The sequence below is a fragment of the Amaranthus tricolor genome, chromosome 14 (assembly GCF_026212465.1).
Source record: "Amaranthus tricolor cultivar Red isolate AtriRed21 chromosome 14, ASM2621246v1, whole genome shotgun sequence".
Lineage (NCBI taxonomy): Eukaryota > Viridiplantae > Streptophyta > Magnoliopsida > Caryophyllales > Amaranthaceae > Amaranthus > Amaranthus tricolor.
In genome coordinates, this window is record NC_080060.1 from 9,829,418 (window position 1) to 9,847,438 (window position 18,021).

The 18,021-nt window shown below is 31.7% G+C and overlaps 1 protein-coding gene across 4 annotated transcripts; it reads left to right on the forward strand.

Annotated features, from left to right (window-relative positions):
* Positions 1-5,435: 5,435 nt before the first annotated feature.
* LOC130799671 (hsp70 nucleotide exchange factor FES1-like) lies at positions 5,436-16,736 on the forward strand. 4 transcript variants are annotated; one of them, XM_057662850.1, is made up of 9 exons: positions 5,436-5,720; positions 6,530-6,776; positions 8,983-9,074; positions 13,652-13,802; positions 14,858-14,985; positions 15,221-15,379; positions 15,596-15,781; positions 15,917-16,123; positions 16,221-16,736. In XM_057662850.1, the coding sequence occupies exons 2-9, from the start codon at positions 6,542-6,544 to the stop codon at positions 16,227-16,229; spliced, it is 1,167 nt and encodes a 388-aa protein (XP_057518833.1). In that variant the 5' UTR covers positions 5,436-5,720; positions 6,530-6,541; the 3' UTR covers positions 16,230-16,736. The 4 variants fall into 4 exon arrangements, with proteins under 4 accessions (XP_057518833.1, XP_057518832.1, XP_057518829.1 ...); XM_057662849.1 differs by having other exon boundaries at positions 5,436-5,672; XM_057662846.1 differs by having other exon boundaries at positions 5,436-5,672; positions 15,917-16,736.
* The last annotated feature ends 1,285 nt before the right edge of the window (positions 16,737-18,021 follow it).

An 18,021-nucleotide genomic window follows, 5' to 3' on the forward strand; every position in this document is an offset into this window, starting at 1 on the left:
TGATTAAGGTAATGCTATAGGAGTATCTCTCAAGGAAAATTAGTGTTTTTTCAATAGGAATTTAAATCAATAGTTATACTTCTTTATTATACATAAATATATCATGAATAATACAAATTTTTGCTAATTTCCTTATAATAATACAAACTTGTGATTAAGCAAGAATAGTACTAATTTATAGTTATGTTTTCCTAGAATAATATCGACTTTTTGTTTAGCCGTTAATTTACATTTTTTTTTCAAATAATCTACTACAGACAAATATTGGTATTATTCTAGACAAATATTCCCTAAATTGATAGTATTATTTGTGATTAATCTACTATATAAAAGTTATGTACATCTATAACTTAAATTAAATCTATTAAGATATGTACTGATTGTTTTGAAATTGTTGGTTTTAAGCTTGCAAGGTAAAGTTTAAGTCAAGAGAAAATTTTTAGATTATTTGATTTACAAACGAAACTCTATTGGATTTTTTTTGCATAAATTTATGTATTGAAAAATCTGAAAAATTATTTATTTTATTATACATAATGAAATTAATTTAAATATTTTTAGACCATGATCTTCAAATTATAAGATAGATGTATATTTGATACTATAGTTGAGTAATTAATTATATTATCAAAGTAGCAGTCTAATATAGTATTAAGTTTTTGTAGTAATTCTAATTAATCTCTAAGTAGCTAGTCATTTTTAGATTATTACAAACTTAACCCTTATTGAATAGTTGAAAGAAAAAACCTTTAATCTCTAGCTAGTAAACTTATGATTTTCGACAAAAAGTACATTGAAAACTGAATAATCTATTAATTTTTGTAAATTTTTGTTATTCTTTTGATTTTAAAGGGAATTATATTGATTTAGGTGTTATCTTGTGACTAAAAGATATTGTGTTCAAACCGTGAAAGTCTTGCATTAAAAATTTGATAAAACGACTTTGTGCTCTAGACTTTGGATTTATATTAGCGCAAGATACCAAGTAAAATTAATGTCATTTTATTTATGTAATTTTAAAGTTCAAAAGCAAACAAAGTTAATTTATGAAATTCACTTGGATAAAAAATAACGTGTTAATTGTATCTAAGCGAAATTTAACACTTAGGATTTACTCTTCTAACATTTTCTTTTCACCTCTCTAATATTTAGTCTAATGTATTTGTTTCTTTGTCACCTCACTTAAGTTATGTTCAGTTTCAACTTGTTCTTAGTTCTTACTAATGTTTTGTTATTGGCTAGGAGAGCCCAATTAACTAGACATCAGTCAAAGCCCACCAAAATGTCTATCAGAAATAAAAATGTCTAATTAATAACCGTGATTTATAAATCACCACAAAAAAGACAGAAAGAATAATAATAAAATAAACAAAATAAAAAAGATAAATTAAAATAACAAAACTCTCACCTTATTAAATCATACCACATAAGGGTGATTTGTTAATTTCATAAATAACCGTTATTTACTAAAATCTTCTCCTATCAAAAGAATAAGTCAAAAATTAATAGTCGCAGCTTTGTAGGGTTTTACAATGTTAACTTTTAACATGCGGAAAAACTAAAACCTTCCCAAGACTCAATTATTGACATGAGATGAAACAATAAATATCGGGATGAGAAATTATACCTTTATAGCGTGAATCCACTAGCAAAATATAATAACGAGACAAGAACCACAAACAAAATTCCTCTAGTGTAGTCCACCAACAATGTCTCATATGACCCCGTATACTAATGCGTCGTTTAAAAGCCTTTCTTAAACTAATTTTATGTGTATACAACTCTTATATTTAACGCCACTATCTTTTACACTAACAATACATTATATTAAACCAAAATGAAAATATTACTTGTTTTGTTTTTTTGACGCCACAAGATAGTCATCACAAACTCACCAAAACTTTTTATATATAATCATGTACTCATCATAATCTTGTGCATATATAGTAATAAAAATAGGTTTTAGAAACCTTTCAATTAGACGTTTACTAAGAGAATAAATATTCTCTTAAAAGTCCAATTTAAACTAACATAATAATCAGGGGTTACACTAACTCATATAACCATTATATTAAATGGAGGAATATGAGTAATATTTAGTCCAATTAGATTGATTACACGAACTTAGACTAATATAGATTCAAACACACAAAATAGTCTCACATATACAATATGATCCAATAAGATTGGTGACATTAAGCTTGTACCATTATCAAATAACGATCCAGTGACATTTATTGGTCTCTAGTAATACATAAATGTTACTTAATGTCCACTAAATTAACGTCTCATTGTGTACTTACTTAATCACGTTAAATGACTTATAAAATATTCACTTGATTATTGAACATTTTTAACAAGCTCAATGTCTATTTTTACTCTACATTTTCCTTTAGGAAAAATTGATATTAATAATCCAACCTTTTACTCATTTGCTTTAAATAATCCCAATTTTAGATTAATTTTTAATAAACCAACTTTTGCCCTTAGTTTTTTGTCAGCATACTAATAGGGTATGATGATAGCAATCTAAGAGCAAATGTTGAATTATTATAAAATAAAAAGTTATGTTGATAGTAAACTAAAGGAAAGTGTTGGATTATTAAAAAATAATTCTAATGTGGAATTATTTACAACGGATGAGTAAAAGGTTAGATCACTAATAGCAAATTTTCCTTTCCTTTATGAGGCGACCAATCTGAGATGGTCTATCAAAGAGACTCAAGACCGTCTCTCACAAAAATTTGTGCTACTATAATTGCCATGGCATTTAAAGGAACATTGTCCGAAATGTATAAAGGGTGACCCGCAGGGCCATTTCCGAGGGTAGTTTTGAGGTGCAACCGCTTAGGGTCCAGCTTGTAAAGGAGCCCAAATTTTTTAATCCTTATTATTAAAGTTTAGTTTGTGCATAACTACCTTATTATTATATGATCTTAAATTTGTAACTTTTTTGACATTAATGTGATGTAAAAAAAATTATATGGTGTATAGTTGGAGAAAAAAAGAATCGAAACTTTACTTATATAACGGCTTTTTTTTATATTTCACCTAAAACCAAAAAATAATCAGAAACGGCACGGGGGACCCGTGGTTTGAACTCTTCTTGCTAGACATCGTCATAGTATCTAACTATGTATATATGATATTCTTTTAAGTTTAGGATTTATTGTCAATTAGCCTGGAGCAAAAGTAATAGCTGGTTTCCTAGGAACAAGATGATATAGTACAAGAGGATAGATTGGAGAAGTGGAAGATTCATCACCACTATAGATGTGCAACAGGGCCACGCTCCATACATCCAAGCCTATTAACAACTTAATTCCCAAAATAAGCTTCGGAAAAACTTATTTTCCAAAATAAGCTTCCGTACATCCAAGCCTAGCCTCGGGTAAAAAATAAAAGGCCAAAGTCGCTGTTAGTAATAGCGACTTTAAGGTTAACTGGTAACTCCTTAATCTCGTCGGCTGGAATAAGGAAGTAACTGAGAGCTGAAAACTTAAAACGCATTAAGTCGCTGTTACTAACAGCGACTTAAAAAAAAAATTAAATAATTTTTTTTTTAAGTCGCTGTTAGTAACAGCGAAAGTTTCCGAGGCTAGGCTTGGATGTACGGAAGGTTATTTTGGGAAATAAGTTTTCACAGAATTTATTTTTGAAATTAAGTTGTTAAATAATGTCATTTTTTTTTCAAATTTTCTTTAATATATGGGTTTTCAATGGACTAGACTTTTAATGGGCCATGCTTTAAACTAGCCCTTTATTTACAAAATAAAATGGGCTAAAAAGGGGCTCATTAAAAGCCTTAAACGGGCTTTATAATTATTTTTCTTAAATTATGATACATACTATGGATTTATTATATCCATAGTCTAATTAATTGACAAAAGTACATAATTAAGCTAATAATAAGACATTCTACTCAATCTAACACCCTTATTTGATTTGAATGAAATTTTAGAGGAACAAAATTATGGCATCGAAAAGACGTGTAATAAAACTTCAAGTTGATGTTGACGGTTGAACTTCAACTATTATTTATCACGAAACCAGCTCAGTCAAAACTTCAAGCTAATGAGCCCTATGATATATCTTATATATTCTATCATGTCCATCATCATCATCATCATACCCAATGTATCCCGCTTATAGAAAAACCAAGAATCGAGTCTAGGGAGAGAAGGACGGTCGCAACTCATACCCAGAAAGGAGAGCGTGACCAATGAGTCCCTCAACTCGAGGGAAAACAAGAAAAATTCCTATAACGAAAAGAGCTGAGTGAAGTTGAAGCCACCTACGCAAGCCAGCGTCAGAATAATAATAATAATAATAATAATAATAATAATAATAATAATAATAATAATAAAACAAATGAGAAAAAGCCAAAGAATAGAATCGACGATCTGACAATTACTCAGCCTTATAACCGATCCTGATTTTATCAAACTTAAAAAATAAATTTATAATTATGTAAAAACCAATAAGGACACAAGACTCCGTTGTAAATCAACTACCTGGTGACCCCAATGAACATTTCTAGATATTTTCACTTGTCATATAGTAGATGAGATTAGAACTTGTGATCTTCCATCACATTGGCTATGATATCATGCCAATAAAATTTCAACCAAAAACTTAAGTTGATGGTTGAAATTTCAAGATATGTCCAATACTATATCAATATAGAGTCAGATCATTAGTGGAAAATAAGATATATTAAAGATGTGTTTGACGTACTTTCTAAGTTTTGTAAAGACAAATCACTAATTAATTATAAATAACAGTTTTCTTTAAATAGTGTTTTGCAGTAACTTTTAGCGTTTGAGCCCATATTTTATAAACGTTAATAAAATGAACTTTTAAATTAATGTTTTGCAAAAAGCTATCTTAATTGTGTTCATCGCTAATAGCTACTAGTTTACTGATAACAAACTAACAAGTTTATCATGTAGCTAATGCAAACAACAAATAACGTACCTAAGAATGTAAATTTTAAACGTGAGCAAAACTCCTATAATTCTTTTTAAAAAATTACTTCCACAATTCGTATCAATTTGCTACTCCCTATATTTCACAATTCGTATTAACATTATTGCAATCCTTCATCATTGAAGTAATGAATAAATAAAATTACTTTATTTATTTTCTCAACCAATTAAAAAAACTTTCATAAAAAAACTCTATATGTAAGTAACCAAAAACAACACCTACATATATCCAAAACAAAATACATACACAACAAGTTTTATATGAGACCGTCTTATCACGATATAAACAGCCCATTAGCAAAAAGAAACAATAAAAACTGATTTAGAAATCGATTATTTTTTTAAATAGTTTAAATTAATCCAATTAAAGTCGTGTCACGATAACACAATTAATAAATAATCAATGAATATACGATCAAATGGACCGGTTTCAAATATTTTTTTTTTCTTCTCGTGATCAGTTTTTGTCAAAATTTTCGAACAAACCAACAATTCTCCCGTAATTCTTCTCGAAACTTCATCAAGTATACTTACTCGGAAAAGGAAAAAATGGAGTAACATACTCCTACATTTCATTGGCTGACTGAAACAATAACTCCTCCACTTACATCCATAAATTCATTTGACAAATAAATACTGCAAGAAATCCTCCGTTTATCAATCTTATTCATCATCACGATCAAGGTCAATTATCCTCTCCAACGATCTCCTTTTTTCTGTGTTTGTTCATCAGTATGTTCCAATTATTTGAAAATTATGAAACTCCCAATTTCATGTTGTTTTATTCCTTGCCCAGTTTTTGATTTTATTTTCCAATTATTATATCTTAGATTTATTGAAAATTAGCTATTAGGTTATTGATATGCTCTTAGCTAATGGGTAGTTGCAATTATTATCAAAGTTGAAAGTTTTGTTCCCTTTCAGATTTGATTTTGCTGAATTGAGGGTTAGAAAGATTTGTGTTTTTTAATTTATTGTCTGTTTTGTATGGTATGATTTGGTTGCTTTTGGAACAAAAAGATTTGAAAATTTATATGCAAAACTTTGAATTCCTGGATTTGAAAAACCCAGATCACTATGATTGTGAGAAGATAATTGTTTGTTTCAGTAGAGAAGAGTGTCTTATTTGAGTGGGAGCATGTACCAATTTCTTTGAAGAAATTTGGGTTCGATTCTGGACCTGGCTGCCTCCTTCCCTAACCCTCCCCTCCCCCTGAAGCTACCCTGTACTACAAAAAAAAAAAAATAAAATTGTTTTAGTAGAATTTTTCATTATTGTTTGCAAAATGGTTAGTTTTGGATGTATGGTACATGGAGTAGAGAACCAGTATTGTTCATATTTATATACAAATTGTGATAAGGAGGTAATTTTGTGTATATGGACGTGTGTGTTTGTGTTCCTTCTCTATAGGGAAAGTGACTTTGAGTAAATGCAGTGGTGGATTTAGTGGGTTTTGTAAAACATACTTCTTTGATTTGCCTGTTCTTCCATAAATCTATCTCCTTTGGTTGACAAGTTTCTGCAATGATACCCTTTTCAGATTTCCTACAGAATGAGAGTATTGAGGTTGAGCCTTATTGTGCTCCTAGCATTCCTTATATCAGTTTCTATAGCTTGGGCAAGTGAGGATCGGGTTAACAAGTCAATTTCAGGGTTAGTTTGGTCAACTGGTAAAGAAGGAGGCCTGTTCGGGAAGTCACATTCCGAAGAACCTGTGGATTTGAATGATAATGACGAGCTTGATGGTGGTTTTTCTTCCCTTGATGGGATGCTACAATGGGCAATAGGTATTTTTCTTTTTGTTGTTTCTTCTAACTTATACTCTCATTTATTGGTCAATGAGAAGATGGATTGTGAAGTGACATATTATTAGGGTTTTGTTCTCTTGTGATGAAATTTGCTTTGTTGAAATCGACTTATTGGTGCTAAGCTAAACTTAGCTGAACTAATAGTGCTAAAGTCAATTTTTTAGAGTTGGATTGAACGGTGTTTACAAAAGTGTTTAAAATGTGAGGGAATTAGTGCTTGTAAGTAATGAATTGAATTGAATTTATCTTTTTAGTGTTGACTTGGATGAAACTTATTAGTACCGTATTAGTTTAATTTAATTGAAGTGTTGAACTATGGGTGTTGAATAAAGTTGAAGTGAACTTATGGAGATTTAAGTCAAAGTGATTCTAGTTTAGTTTAGTTAGTGTTTTTTCTTTTTTTCTTTTTTTTTTTTTGAAAAGAAGTCAAAGAGTTTTAAACCTAAAGAATATGATTGATGATATCTGTGGACTTTATATATTTATTTTCTTTCTTGTTAAGTGAACTTGGTATGTTGTTTTCCATGTTTCCTGACACTGATTTTTCTTTCAAATCATCACTGGCAAACTATGTTGTGGACTTGTGGATTTGAGGATTTGAATGCTGACTTCTGTTGTGTTGTGGCCTGGGGCACTTAAAATCACTTGATGCTTGAGCAGGTATTGGGGTTTGCTCTGTGTTCGAGCTAAATGAAAGTACTAATCAGTAGAATGTATACTAGGCTAATCTAAGGACCTGGAAGCTTGTATGATTTTGGAATTTGGACATTGTGTTGTGACTTATGAGCATTTCCTGTGCTTGAGAGCTTTTTGGTAGTGCTCGGTATAATACAGCTTTTGCCACTACTGTAATGTGATGTCAATTAGGGGAAACTGGGGAAGGAATGCAAGTCAAAACCAAAAAACCATTCTTTAGGGGTTTAGTGACGAACATTAATGTTGACTTTTTAAAAAAGCGTACAAATTGTAGAGATCTGAAGCCATTGATCTTTTCAGTTTGTTTCCATTTTCTTTCATCACTTTCATACAATTGCAATTCTTTTCTTCCTTGGATAATAGCGTAAACTCTAAATTTTAGACTATAATCGTTGCCCACACTTTGTTGTTGCTGAAGACTTAGTGTCACTGTGGATTCTTACTTTTAACCATGGTTGCATTAACGATTATAGTTTTGAGCAACCATTGAAATGTAATCGAATTTAAAAAATTGAAATAGTTTTTTTGGTGAAATTTAATGGATAGTTACACACTTACAATACATGTCTACATGGTATTACAAGTATGTACTATACATGTGCCTTACTTTTTGTTAGAGAGCCTTTTAGATTGCTAACTTTACAATTGATTTGCAGCAATTGAGTTTGATTGGAATTTAGGAGATGGAGCTCCAATTTTCTTTGTTACTCAGACTTAGAGAGAAAAGACTTGATCAACTTGCCTAATCTCCTTTAGCTTACTATTTAGTGGTAAAGACCATGGGAGAAGTCCTAGATATTGTTGGGAATAACGTTATTAGTGTGACTGGAGTTGTGAGGCATCTTATGAAAATTGCGAAAAATGGTTGGAAAATTGATTGTATCTACTATAGTTTTGATTTGTAGGATTGTTCATAAAAGAGAGACCAACTTTTGAAAATGATTAGTCTGATGCTAAAATTTGCCTCGAATTGTTTATATTTATGGAATATCCATCCCCTCTTGTTTTATTTTGTGATGAACCCACTACTTTTAATTTGGGAATGTTTAATCTTGATTAATAACTTGTTTTATACCTTTTTACTTAAGCGGAAGGGGAAGAAATGGAAAATCTCTACAACATTCCGTTAACCCAATGCCATTAAGTGGCCCCATCTAGGCTTCCGACCTTCTACCTAAGCAGGATTTATGTGATTGGATGTACGCAAACTTTTGCTTTTAATAATGAAGAGGTTTTTTCGATTGACCCTTTATAGAAAGCATCATCACAACTTCACACAAATTAGAATGATTTTTTCAGTTTCAGTGCATCCCTAAATGTAATCTTGGTACTTGATACCTATGCCAATACAATACCTGCTATTGCCTATCATGCTAAGTATAATCTGAATCATTGATGGATGTGTGAATATACATGATATGGTGCTCTATTCTATTGCATCTTTGTCTGTATAGTAACTTCTTTTGTTTTTGATTTATGGATGTGACAGGACATTCTGATCCAGCTAAATTGAAGGATGCTGCTAAATCTATGCAACGCCTATCCGATGATGAGCTAAAGCAGCGCCAAATTGAAATCCAGGTGAATAACTTCTAGTGCATGAGATTCCATGAACAATACTGGCTTTGGTTAAGAAAACATTTTATAGTGCGGTCTACATCAAGCTTACCTTATTTTTGTCTTACCATTCCCAAACCACCGTTACCGATCTTTGATGAAAAAATGTGTCAATATATATTGGTCAAATTTGTTATTGTACTTATTTTTCTTTTTCTGAAAGCATGTACCTATTTATTGATAAATTGTAAGGTGCACCGACCGAAGTAGGTGCAAGGTGGTGTTTTGCTTGACTTGACTAATTGAGATGTCTACTAGTTGCATTATTGCCATTCCTATATATTCCCATGTTCATGATCTTTGTTGCTTTGTTTTACAAATTTTGATCTCCTTTATTGTTTCCATGTGGTGCCATTTTTTGAGGGCAAACCTAGAGACATTCATAATTCTATGGCTATAAGAACATTAACAACCAATAATCTAGTCCCATTGATAGTCTAGATGAATTCTCCAATCCATGCATTCATATTTCTTGTCATATGGACTTGAGAGGCCAAAATCACTCATATTCTTCCTTACTACTTCAATCCAATTTATTGTAGGCCTTTTTCTATCTCTTTTCAATTTCTTAGTTTTCTCCTTTTACAAGGCAATTGATGGCATTCGCCTCATATGCCCAAACTATAAAGGATGATTTTCTTTTTTATGATTTATCTCAATATTTATAACTATTAACTTTTATTTAATGCTCATGACTTCATTCATGATTTTTTATTTCACTATATGTGGGCCGATTATCATAGCAATAACATTTCAATTCCCTTATGTTTTCATTATGATCCTTATAATAATGTTGGTCAAATAGTTTGATAAAAGTTTCCCTTTAACCTTAGAGTAACTCTAACCTTGATTGCACTTTTCTACTTGAGCCAACTGTAATGAATCCTATTTTGTTACATATTGGTCTACATCAGGTAAATTGTATTGTAAACCTTACCCCCTAATTTTACCCTACTACTTATTTCTTTGGTACTGAAAAAACATTCCATGCAGAACTTTATTGATGTGCTTCTAACTCATGGCTCCACAATTCCAAATTAGTGGTAACCTCTTCTATAGTCTTTAGGTAAATAGAATTCAATTTTTTTTATAAGCAAATTACATACCCCGCGACACTTTGTCTTGAATTAAGTGTGTTGCCTTAGCTGCAAATTGGAAATGACAAAGCAACGCCTTAATGTAAATCAATAATAATTAGGAGATACTCTATTGCTCCTCAACAAGTCTTTATGTCTGATTTCACTTCTTGATACATATTTTGAATAATATTTCTATAGTTATGAGGTATTCCCTTCTTTGTTGCAACTTCAGATTTTTATACCCTGTCATATGTCTTCTCCATGTTGATGAAAAACATATGTAAATTATTTTTCATTATTGTGTAATGTTTTTTTGATTTCCTCTTATAGAACTTTATTGATGTGCTTCTCCTTCAATAGGCATAAGTCTGTTTAACAATTTACGCCCAATCTTCATAAAAAAAACTCCACACTTTGATAGGTATACCATTTAGACGAACCACTACTTTATGTGATTTCATGTTCTTAATGTAATCTCTAACCGCTGTTTACTTATCCTGTACATATATTCTTTTCTTCTCTCGTAGATATAACATAAATGTCTCCATTTACATATTTTCAATTTCATTAGATTATAAGATAAATTGTGAAAATACACCCTTCATCTATCATGGGTTTGTTTCTTAGTCTTACACAAAGATTCTTTCATTTCTATTCTTCATACTTTCACTATACTAAGATTCTTATTGTTTACATGTCTCCTCTTGATTATTCTATCTTACTTATCATACACTCACACAACTTTTTTTTATTTTAGCCTTTGCATCCTTAGAGTTGGAGATGTTTTTGTCATTTTTACATTTTCTTAATGCTAGATAATATTTTTTCTTTTCATTCAAGATTCACTTTTTAATTCCACTAGATTTCTTTCTCCTTCATTAAAATCTTTCCATTTGACTTATCCAAGGTCTCCTAAGCCACGTGAAATCTATAATCATTCATATTCACCCAAGTATAGTATGCAACCACTTAAGTTGCCTAGTTTCATACATAAATGAATTTTTAAAACAAAATTTTTTACATTCACTTCTTTAGTCTCCACCATTGTATTCTTCCCTCTCACCTTTTCTCTAGCTTGGTTTTATGCGAACATCAAGGATGAGAAGTTTATGCTGTTTAGGGTAAAGTTTTTGAGGTCCAATTTATTTTTTTTAATTATTTTTAAAATTAGGCTCTTTATTAACAATCTTAATAAAAACATAGATTGTTTTCAACTTAGACATTGTCATAAAGCTCAAGAGAGGCACAACTAAAAGATTAATTCATATTCTTTGGTACAACAAAAATATTTTCATTTTTGAAACTATAGTATGAAAATTGCAACTGTAGTATGAATATTAAACATTTAAGATGAAAAACAAACTCAAAGTCTACAACTTTGACAAGCTAAAAGTAAATACCTTGCAAAATCTTAATTTGGCCCTAGTTGTCTTTTTCAACGGCATTTTCTTGTTTATCAAGAATGACTTATAACTCCTCTTTAAAGAAACAAAATCTGATGTTTTCCATCTATTCACAAAATATTTTCACATCATCAAACATACCTCAAATCAAAAAAGAACAAAGCATAATTACAAATCACAATATAATGTACTTGTGAATAACTAATTTATGAAAACCACTATAATTTTTCAATAACAACTTCACCATTAGCAAGTTTCTAAACCTTAACCGTAGCAGGTATTAATTGCCTACTTGACACATTATGTACAATTGTACTGCTCACTAATTCAGTAGTATTAGTCGCCTACTTGACCCATTATGTATACCAGAACCATTTTCAAACAAATGAGGAGGGCTTTGATTCAGCCTAATTGTGTTATCTTTAAGATGGTTTTATTAATTTAATTGAAAGATGAAAAAAGAAGATGAATGTTGTCATTGGGAATCAAACAAGAAACAAGTGGAAAAGAAAAAAATCTTGGGGAGAGAGCAATAAATGCGTGTGAAATAATGAGACTGGAGATCCAATTTCCAAATTATGTGTCATCGGTTTCGAACCTTCAATTTAGGATATAAAACATTTACCACCTACTCTACCAAGAAATAATGATGTATAATGCATTAAATAATATTTGTGGCCCCTTCTTTTTCGGGGCCTTATGCGATTGGGCTTGTTGAGTAAGCCTAGAAGCGCCCCTGCTAACTATAGATTCCCCTAGTATGCTTTTAGAGTGAAGTGAAAACTATATGTCCTCCTCAACATAAACTCTATTTGGGTAGCATTTGCTTGATTTTGGTAAGTCACCAATTGGCCTTATGTCTTTTTAAACATATTAATTCCCATCAATCATAGAGTAATAAATTTAAAATAGTCCTTTCTTCATCCCTTGTTCCATATCCAAGTTCTCCATATACGTATTAAAGCCATTGCAAGTTATGACTTGTATCATGATGTTTAAATCCCCCCCCCCCCCCACCCAAATACATTTTTTGTGCGGTTGTATGATATACTGGGTACAAGGGCATTGTAGGTATTTCAATGAGCCACTTAGTTATAGAAAATTGTTAAAAAAGAAGGGGAGGATTAGAGAACATTATTTGAAAAATATTGTAAACAAATTGATGAGTTCATAATCATTCCTGAGAAAGTGACAAGCCTCTTGAATGCTTGTCCTATAACATTTTCTATGTTCTATTGTAATCTTTGATTTGCAGTAATACAAGATCCATTTACATTTTCTCTTCAAGTACGCCATACTCACAATTCTTGCCATTTTGATACTGTTTCACCTATCAAATAATGCTTTACAGTTTGGTTCACATTAGCTAACTTCAACCCTTGCATACTTTTCACAACACTCTCGTCTAAGTGCAACATGTTGGTGAGTAGGAGCGTCACCACGAGATTAGAATAATGGTTCATGATTATAAGATGTGATTAAGTTTTTGAGCTAGTTATCAAAATTCTAATGCTCCTTTATCTGAGTGTGAGACTCTTTAGTAGTGCCGAGCGTAACAGGTCTAGTTTCATGATTCCATGGCTAATTGTTCTAAATAATGTACATACAGATGGAAAACTCATGAGGGGAGTGTTAAGGAATGAGTATGGAAAGAATCCGAAGAACAATTGCATACTTATTGCTACAAATCGATTTAAGAGGTTTAGCGTGTTATTGAGTAGAAAACTCCCCCACGAGAATAGAATAGGGGTTTATGATCAGCATGTGATGATGTTCTTTGAGTTTGTTGTCTCAAAACTCACAACTCCCAAACCTACAGTTTACCCTCTTATGTTCGAGCTTGGGATTTTCATTGACTGGGACTCTTGAGGGGGAGTATTGAAGAATGGGGTTGGTTTGAATAGGAGTTGTGTTTTAGGTTTGAGACTTTGACTTGACTATAAACTTGAAAATGATGGAGTTCTTTCCTATCAATTCCTAATTATATCTTTTCTTGTGGCAATCCACTTAATCATTTGGTTCCTCATTATAGTTAACATTTCTATTATTTTTTGTCCAGGATTTAATGGAAAAGTTAAGAATGCCTTCAGATGCAGAGTTGATGAAGGTTGCAATAGATGACTTGAATAATATTTCAATCTCTTTAGAAGATCGTCTTCGTGCTCTGGAAGAACTTTTGGTACTTGTTGAACCTATAGATAATGCTAATGGTACGTCCTGATTACCCTCATTGTATACACGGACATAAATTTGATAATTTCTTGATGTAGCTTAGATTATTATAACTTTTTAAGTAATCATTGATGCTGTAGAGATGAGGAAAAATTTGTTTCAATTACCTTTTTTACTTTCAGTCTTTGAAAAGTGAAGTTAATTGAAAGTTTAGACTGCTGATAGAAAACCTATTCTTATGACTCTCGGCCCCAGATAAGGGACCTTTCATTTCGTGTCTCATTTTGTATCCCAATACTTCTCTGTTCTCTCATATGAGAAAAAAGCCAATTTTTAAGCTGTCTTCAGTTCCATTTGATTAATAGAAGTAGATAGTGGAAAAATGGCAAAATCAGGAATGAGTAACAGACAGAATATGTGCTAAAAGGCTGAAATATTGTGTTAGGTAGCGTTTCAAATGTGAGCTATTTGAGTGGCTGAAAACTCAATAACGTGTGTGAACACTTAATGAATACAAGCATGAGTCCCTCACCTTTATTATATACTTCCTTCGTTCCAAAATACTTGCAACATTTGACTTTTCATGCAATCCAATGTACTAATTCAATCCTTAATATCTCTAATTATGTGTTCGCACACACACACACACACACATATATATATATATATATATATATATATATATATATATATATATATATGAGCTTCCATTCCTTTGCTAGAAATAACAAATGTTCTACAATAATAAATACTCCAGTCACTATAACAAACTTTGGAATATATTTACAAAATAACAGAACTAAAACATTCATTCAATAAAAATATTTCTCTATTTCTGGTTGCCCTTTTTCCCTTTGTGTGCGTTCTTGATGGAATGCCTTGCTCTGTTCATAGCAATCTGTCAGCGTCAATTGTATGTTCTTATGCTATCGATGATATAAGTACTCTTGTCTTTCTTAAGGTCTGCAATATTTATTGAAAACAAAAAACTCTTTTATTTGATACTGGAAAATATTACATTTACTTTACCAAAAATTGCAATTGAACCTTCTAGACACTTTTTGTTTCTTTGATTAATCTCAATGCTCAACAGATTTGAACAAACTTGGAGGTGTTGCTGCTGTTATAAGCCAGCTTGACAATCTTGATCTAGATGTAAGGAAACTTGCTGCTTGGGTTATTGGAAAAGCTAGTCAAAACAACCCGGTTGTTCAGAATCAGGTCAGAGAATCAGTTTTTACCAGTAGCTGAATAATTTTATTGTAGGCCGTTGTTCTATTGCTCTATGCATGTCACATATGTAGTATCTTAATTTTATCGGGTCTTGCTTAAGATTTAATGATTTAGATATAGATTCACCGATCAATGATGACAATGTATTATGAATCTTATTAATGGTGGGTTAAAGCTGTACTCGTATGTTTATCTGATGATAATTTTAGATGTTGTCTTTTAGGTGTTGGAACTTCGTACACTGGCAAAGCTCATGAAGATGGTGAGATCTGATGTTGTAGAAGAGGCCACCAAAGCATTGTACGCAGTTTCTGCCTTAATCAGAAACAATTTTGATGGCCAGAAAATTTTTTATGCCGAAGCTGGAGATTTGATGCTTAAGGTAACTTTGGATACTTCTTTACAACTTCAAAAACCAAAAGATCATGAGAAAAAACTGAAAAAATGCTCCTTTTCCAGAATAGTTTTCACCTTGTCTTTAGCCCGCACTTTAAGAATAATTTGAGCGGGTGAGCCAGAAGATGGTTAATGTGGAAAAAAAGTTGGAAGGTGATGAGGGTTCAAGAGTGCCTGACAATTGCATATTTGTTTTCTGCAGGATATATTGAGCAACTCAACCTTTGACATTAGACTTCGCCGGAAATGTGTATCTCTTGTCGGTGATCTAGCGGAATGTCAACTAGAAAACACCGATAAATCAGAGCTTCCCTTTTTCAGTGATCATAGTTTTCTGAAGGCAATAGTTGATCTAGCCCTATCAGATGACCTTGAACTCCAGGAAAAGGTATCACATTCGAATCTTTTTCTTCGTGAATCATTATTTTTTTACGCATCCTTCTATTGAGGTTGTGTTGGATTTTGAATGTCTCGAGAAAAATATGCATTTGCTGTTGATTGAACATCATGTTGTTTCTTACAGTCACTTGCTACAATAAAGATTTTACTACAACTTCGAACAACCGATGCTTCGACATTTAAAGATTCATGTGCTTTGGACAATGCATTAGAAAAAATGAGAATGCAACTGCGACAGTTGATGGAGGAGGAAGATCAAAGAGAGTACGCGATGGATGTTGAAATACTCCGCCGAGAAGTGGAGCTGATTTTTTACAAGAAGCTTGAGAATGTATATCACATGGCTACTTTTTCTTTATGAGAAAACTCGAGCCCTTTTACTTGTAGCATCGTCTTTCATATTAAATTTTCGTTTGATAAACATGCAGGGATTATAAGTTCCCACATGACATGACTTCAGCCAACACCTGTTCCATTTTCTTTGTAATTTGATCTACAACAACAGTGCTTAGAAGACGTTGGGGAAAGCCATTGAAAGCTCTTCAAACCTTGCAATGTAGGAGGATTATTTAGGGATCACGATTCAACAAGTTTCGACATTTTCAGGTAGATTTCATTGAATTGTTTTGGGTTAACTTTATTATACATACTCATGTGAAAGACAAACCAGTTGAACTGCACAAAAGCATATATATCTCGAAGCTCCGATGTTTTGTCCGAAGGAAGTCCGTCTTTGTATTTTTAGGTTTCTGTAAGTTTAAAGGATTAACGGTTAGAATGCTGTGTTTGATGTATATATCATTAGTTGAACTTGTTTTATTTGAAGCTAAATTTATGTTTAGGTAATGTGTTTGTTGAATGCATTGATTCTAAAATAATGTAATATACTAACTATATGGAGTATATATACTAAGATTAACGCAGTTTTATTTCTCGAGTTTAAATTGGTCATATTTTGTCTGAAAATGGTAATATAATATTATATATCTACAACTATTGTGGTGTGCCAGCCGCTAGCGGATATAGGGCGTTGAGTACTCATATCTACCACCTACTTGGTATCCACCTCGTATTGTATATGTGTACATATATTCATATCGATTTAAATAAAAGTAATGTGAAACCCCTAAAATTATATCCATTTAATTAGGACTTGGTGGTGGAATTGGAATCATATCTTACAACATACTTAGTACTACAAAGTACATTCGTGTTTTTGTTATCACGTGTAGATATCCCATTTTTTCTTTTGAGCTTTACCTAACGTACTGAACCCACAAGTTGTGTGAAATTTTGAAAAAAATAAGATTTTTTAATAACTTTAATCAAAAAATAAGCTTCGGCCAAACTTTATTCCCAAAATAAACGTTTTTGGCCCTAAAGCTAGACTCGGTATGTAATCGCTGTTACTAACAGCGAGTATAAAGAAATAGTCAAAATATTAGTCAAGCTATATGTCGCTGTTACTGACAGCAAAATAAGGCTTTGACTGGTCAATGGTCAAGTCGCTGTTAGGTTGGACCTGGTTTGACTTTTATTGACTTTTTTGTATGATTTAAACTAGCCGTTATGAAGTTGAAAATAACCGTTGTTATTATGTTCTATAAATAACTCCATCATTTCCCTACTTCATTGTATCCAAACTCCATCATTCTTGTTCTAGTTATTCGATTTTGAAGGTAATTTGATATGGATTCGTTGAACAAGAATGAAATTGTGTTTAAGTTTCGAGAGCATTTTCTTTATTTGAACATAAGTGTCTGTTTGTTTTTGATTTAATTCATACCTAATTCTTGGCGGGATTCATCGCCGAAAACTTTGAGTAATTAACATCATTTTATTCATAATAACACATGTGATAATACGATAATCATATATACACATCTACATATATATTACAAAATATACACAAAAGTCTACATGTTATAAATATTCAATATATACAAAACGTTACTAATGTTTAATATATAAAAACATCATACAAATATTCCGTGGGTTAGGTCTCTGATACAAAAACGGGTGAAATAACGAAGGAGGAAGAAGGCTGCTGTATTTAGGGTCGCCTAAAGTCGCTGTTACTAACAGCGACTTGACCATTGACCAGTCAAAGTCTTATTTCGCTATTAGTAACAGCGACATATAGCTTGACTAAAATTTTGACCATTTTTTTATACTCGCTGTTAGTAACAACGATTACATACCGAGCCTAGCTTTGAGCCAAAGACGCTT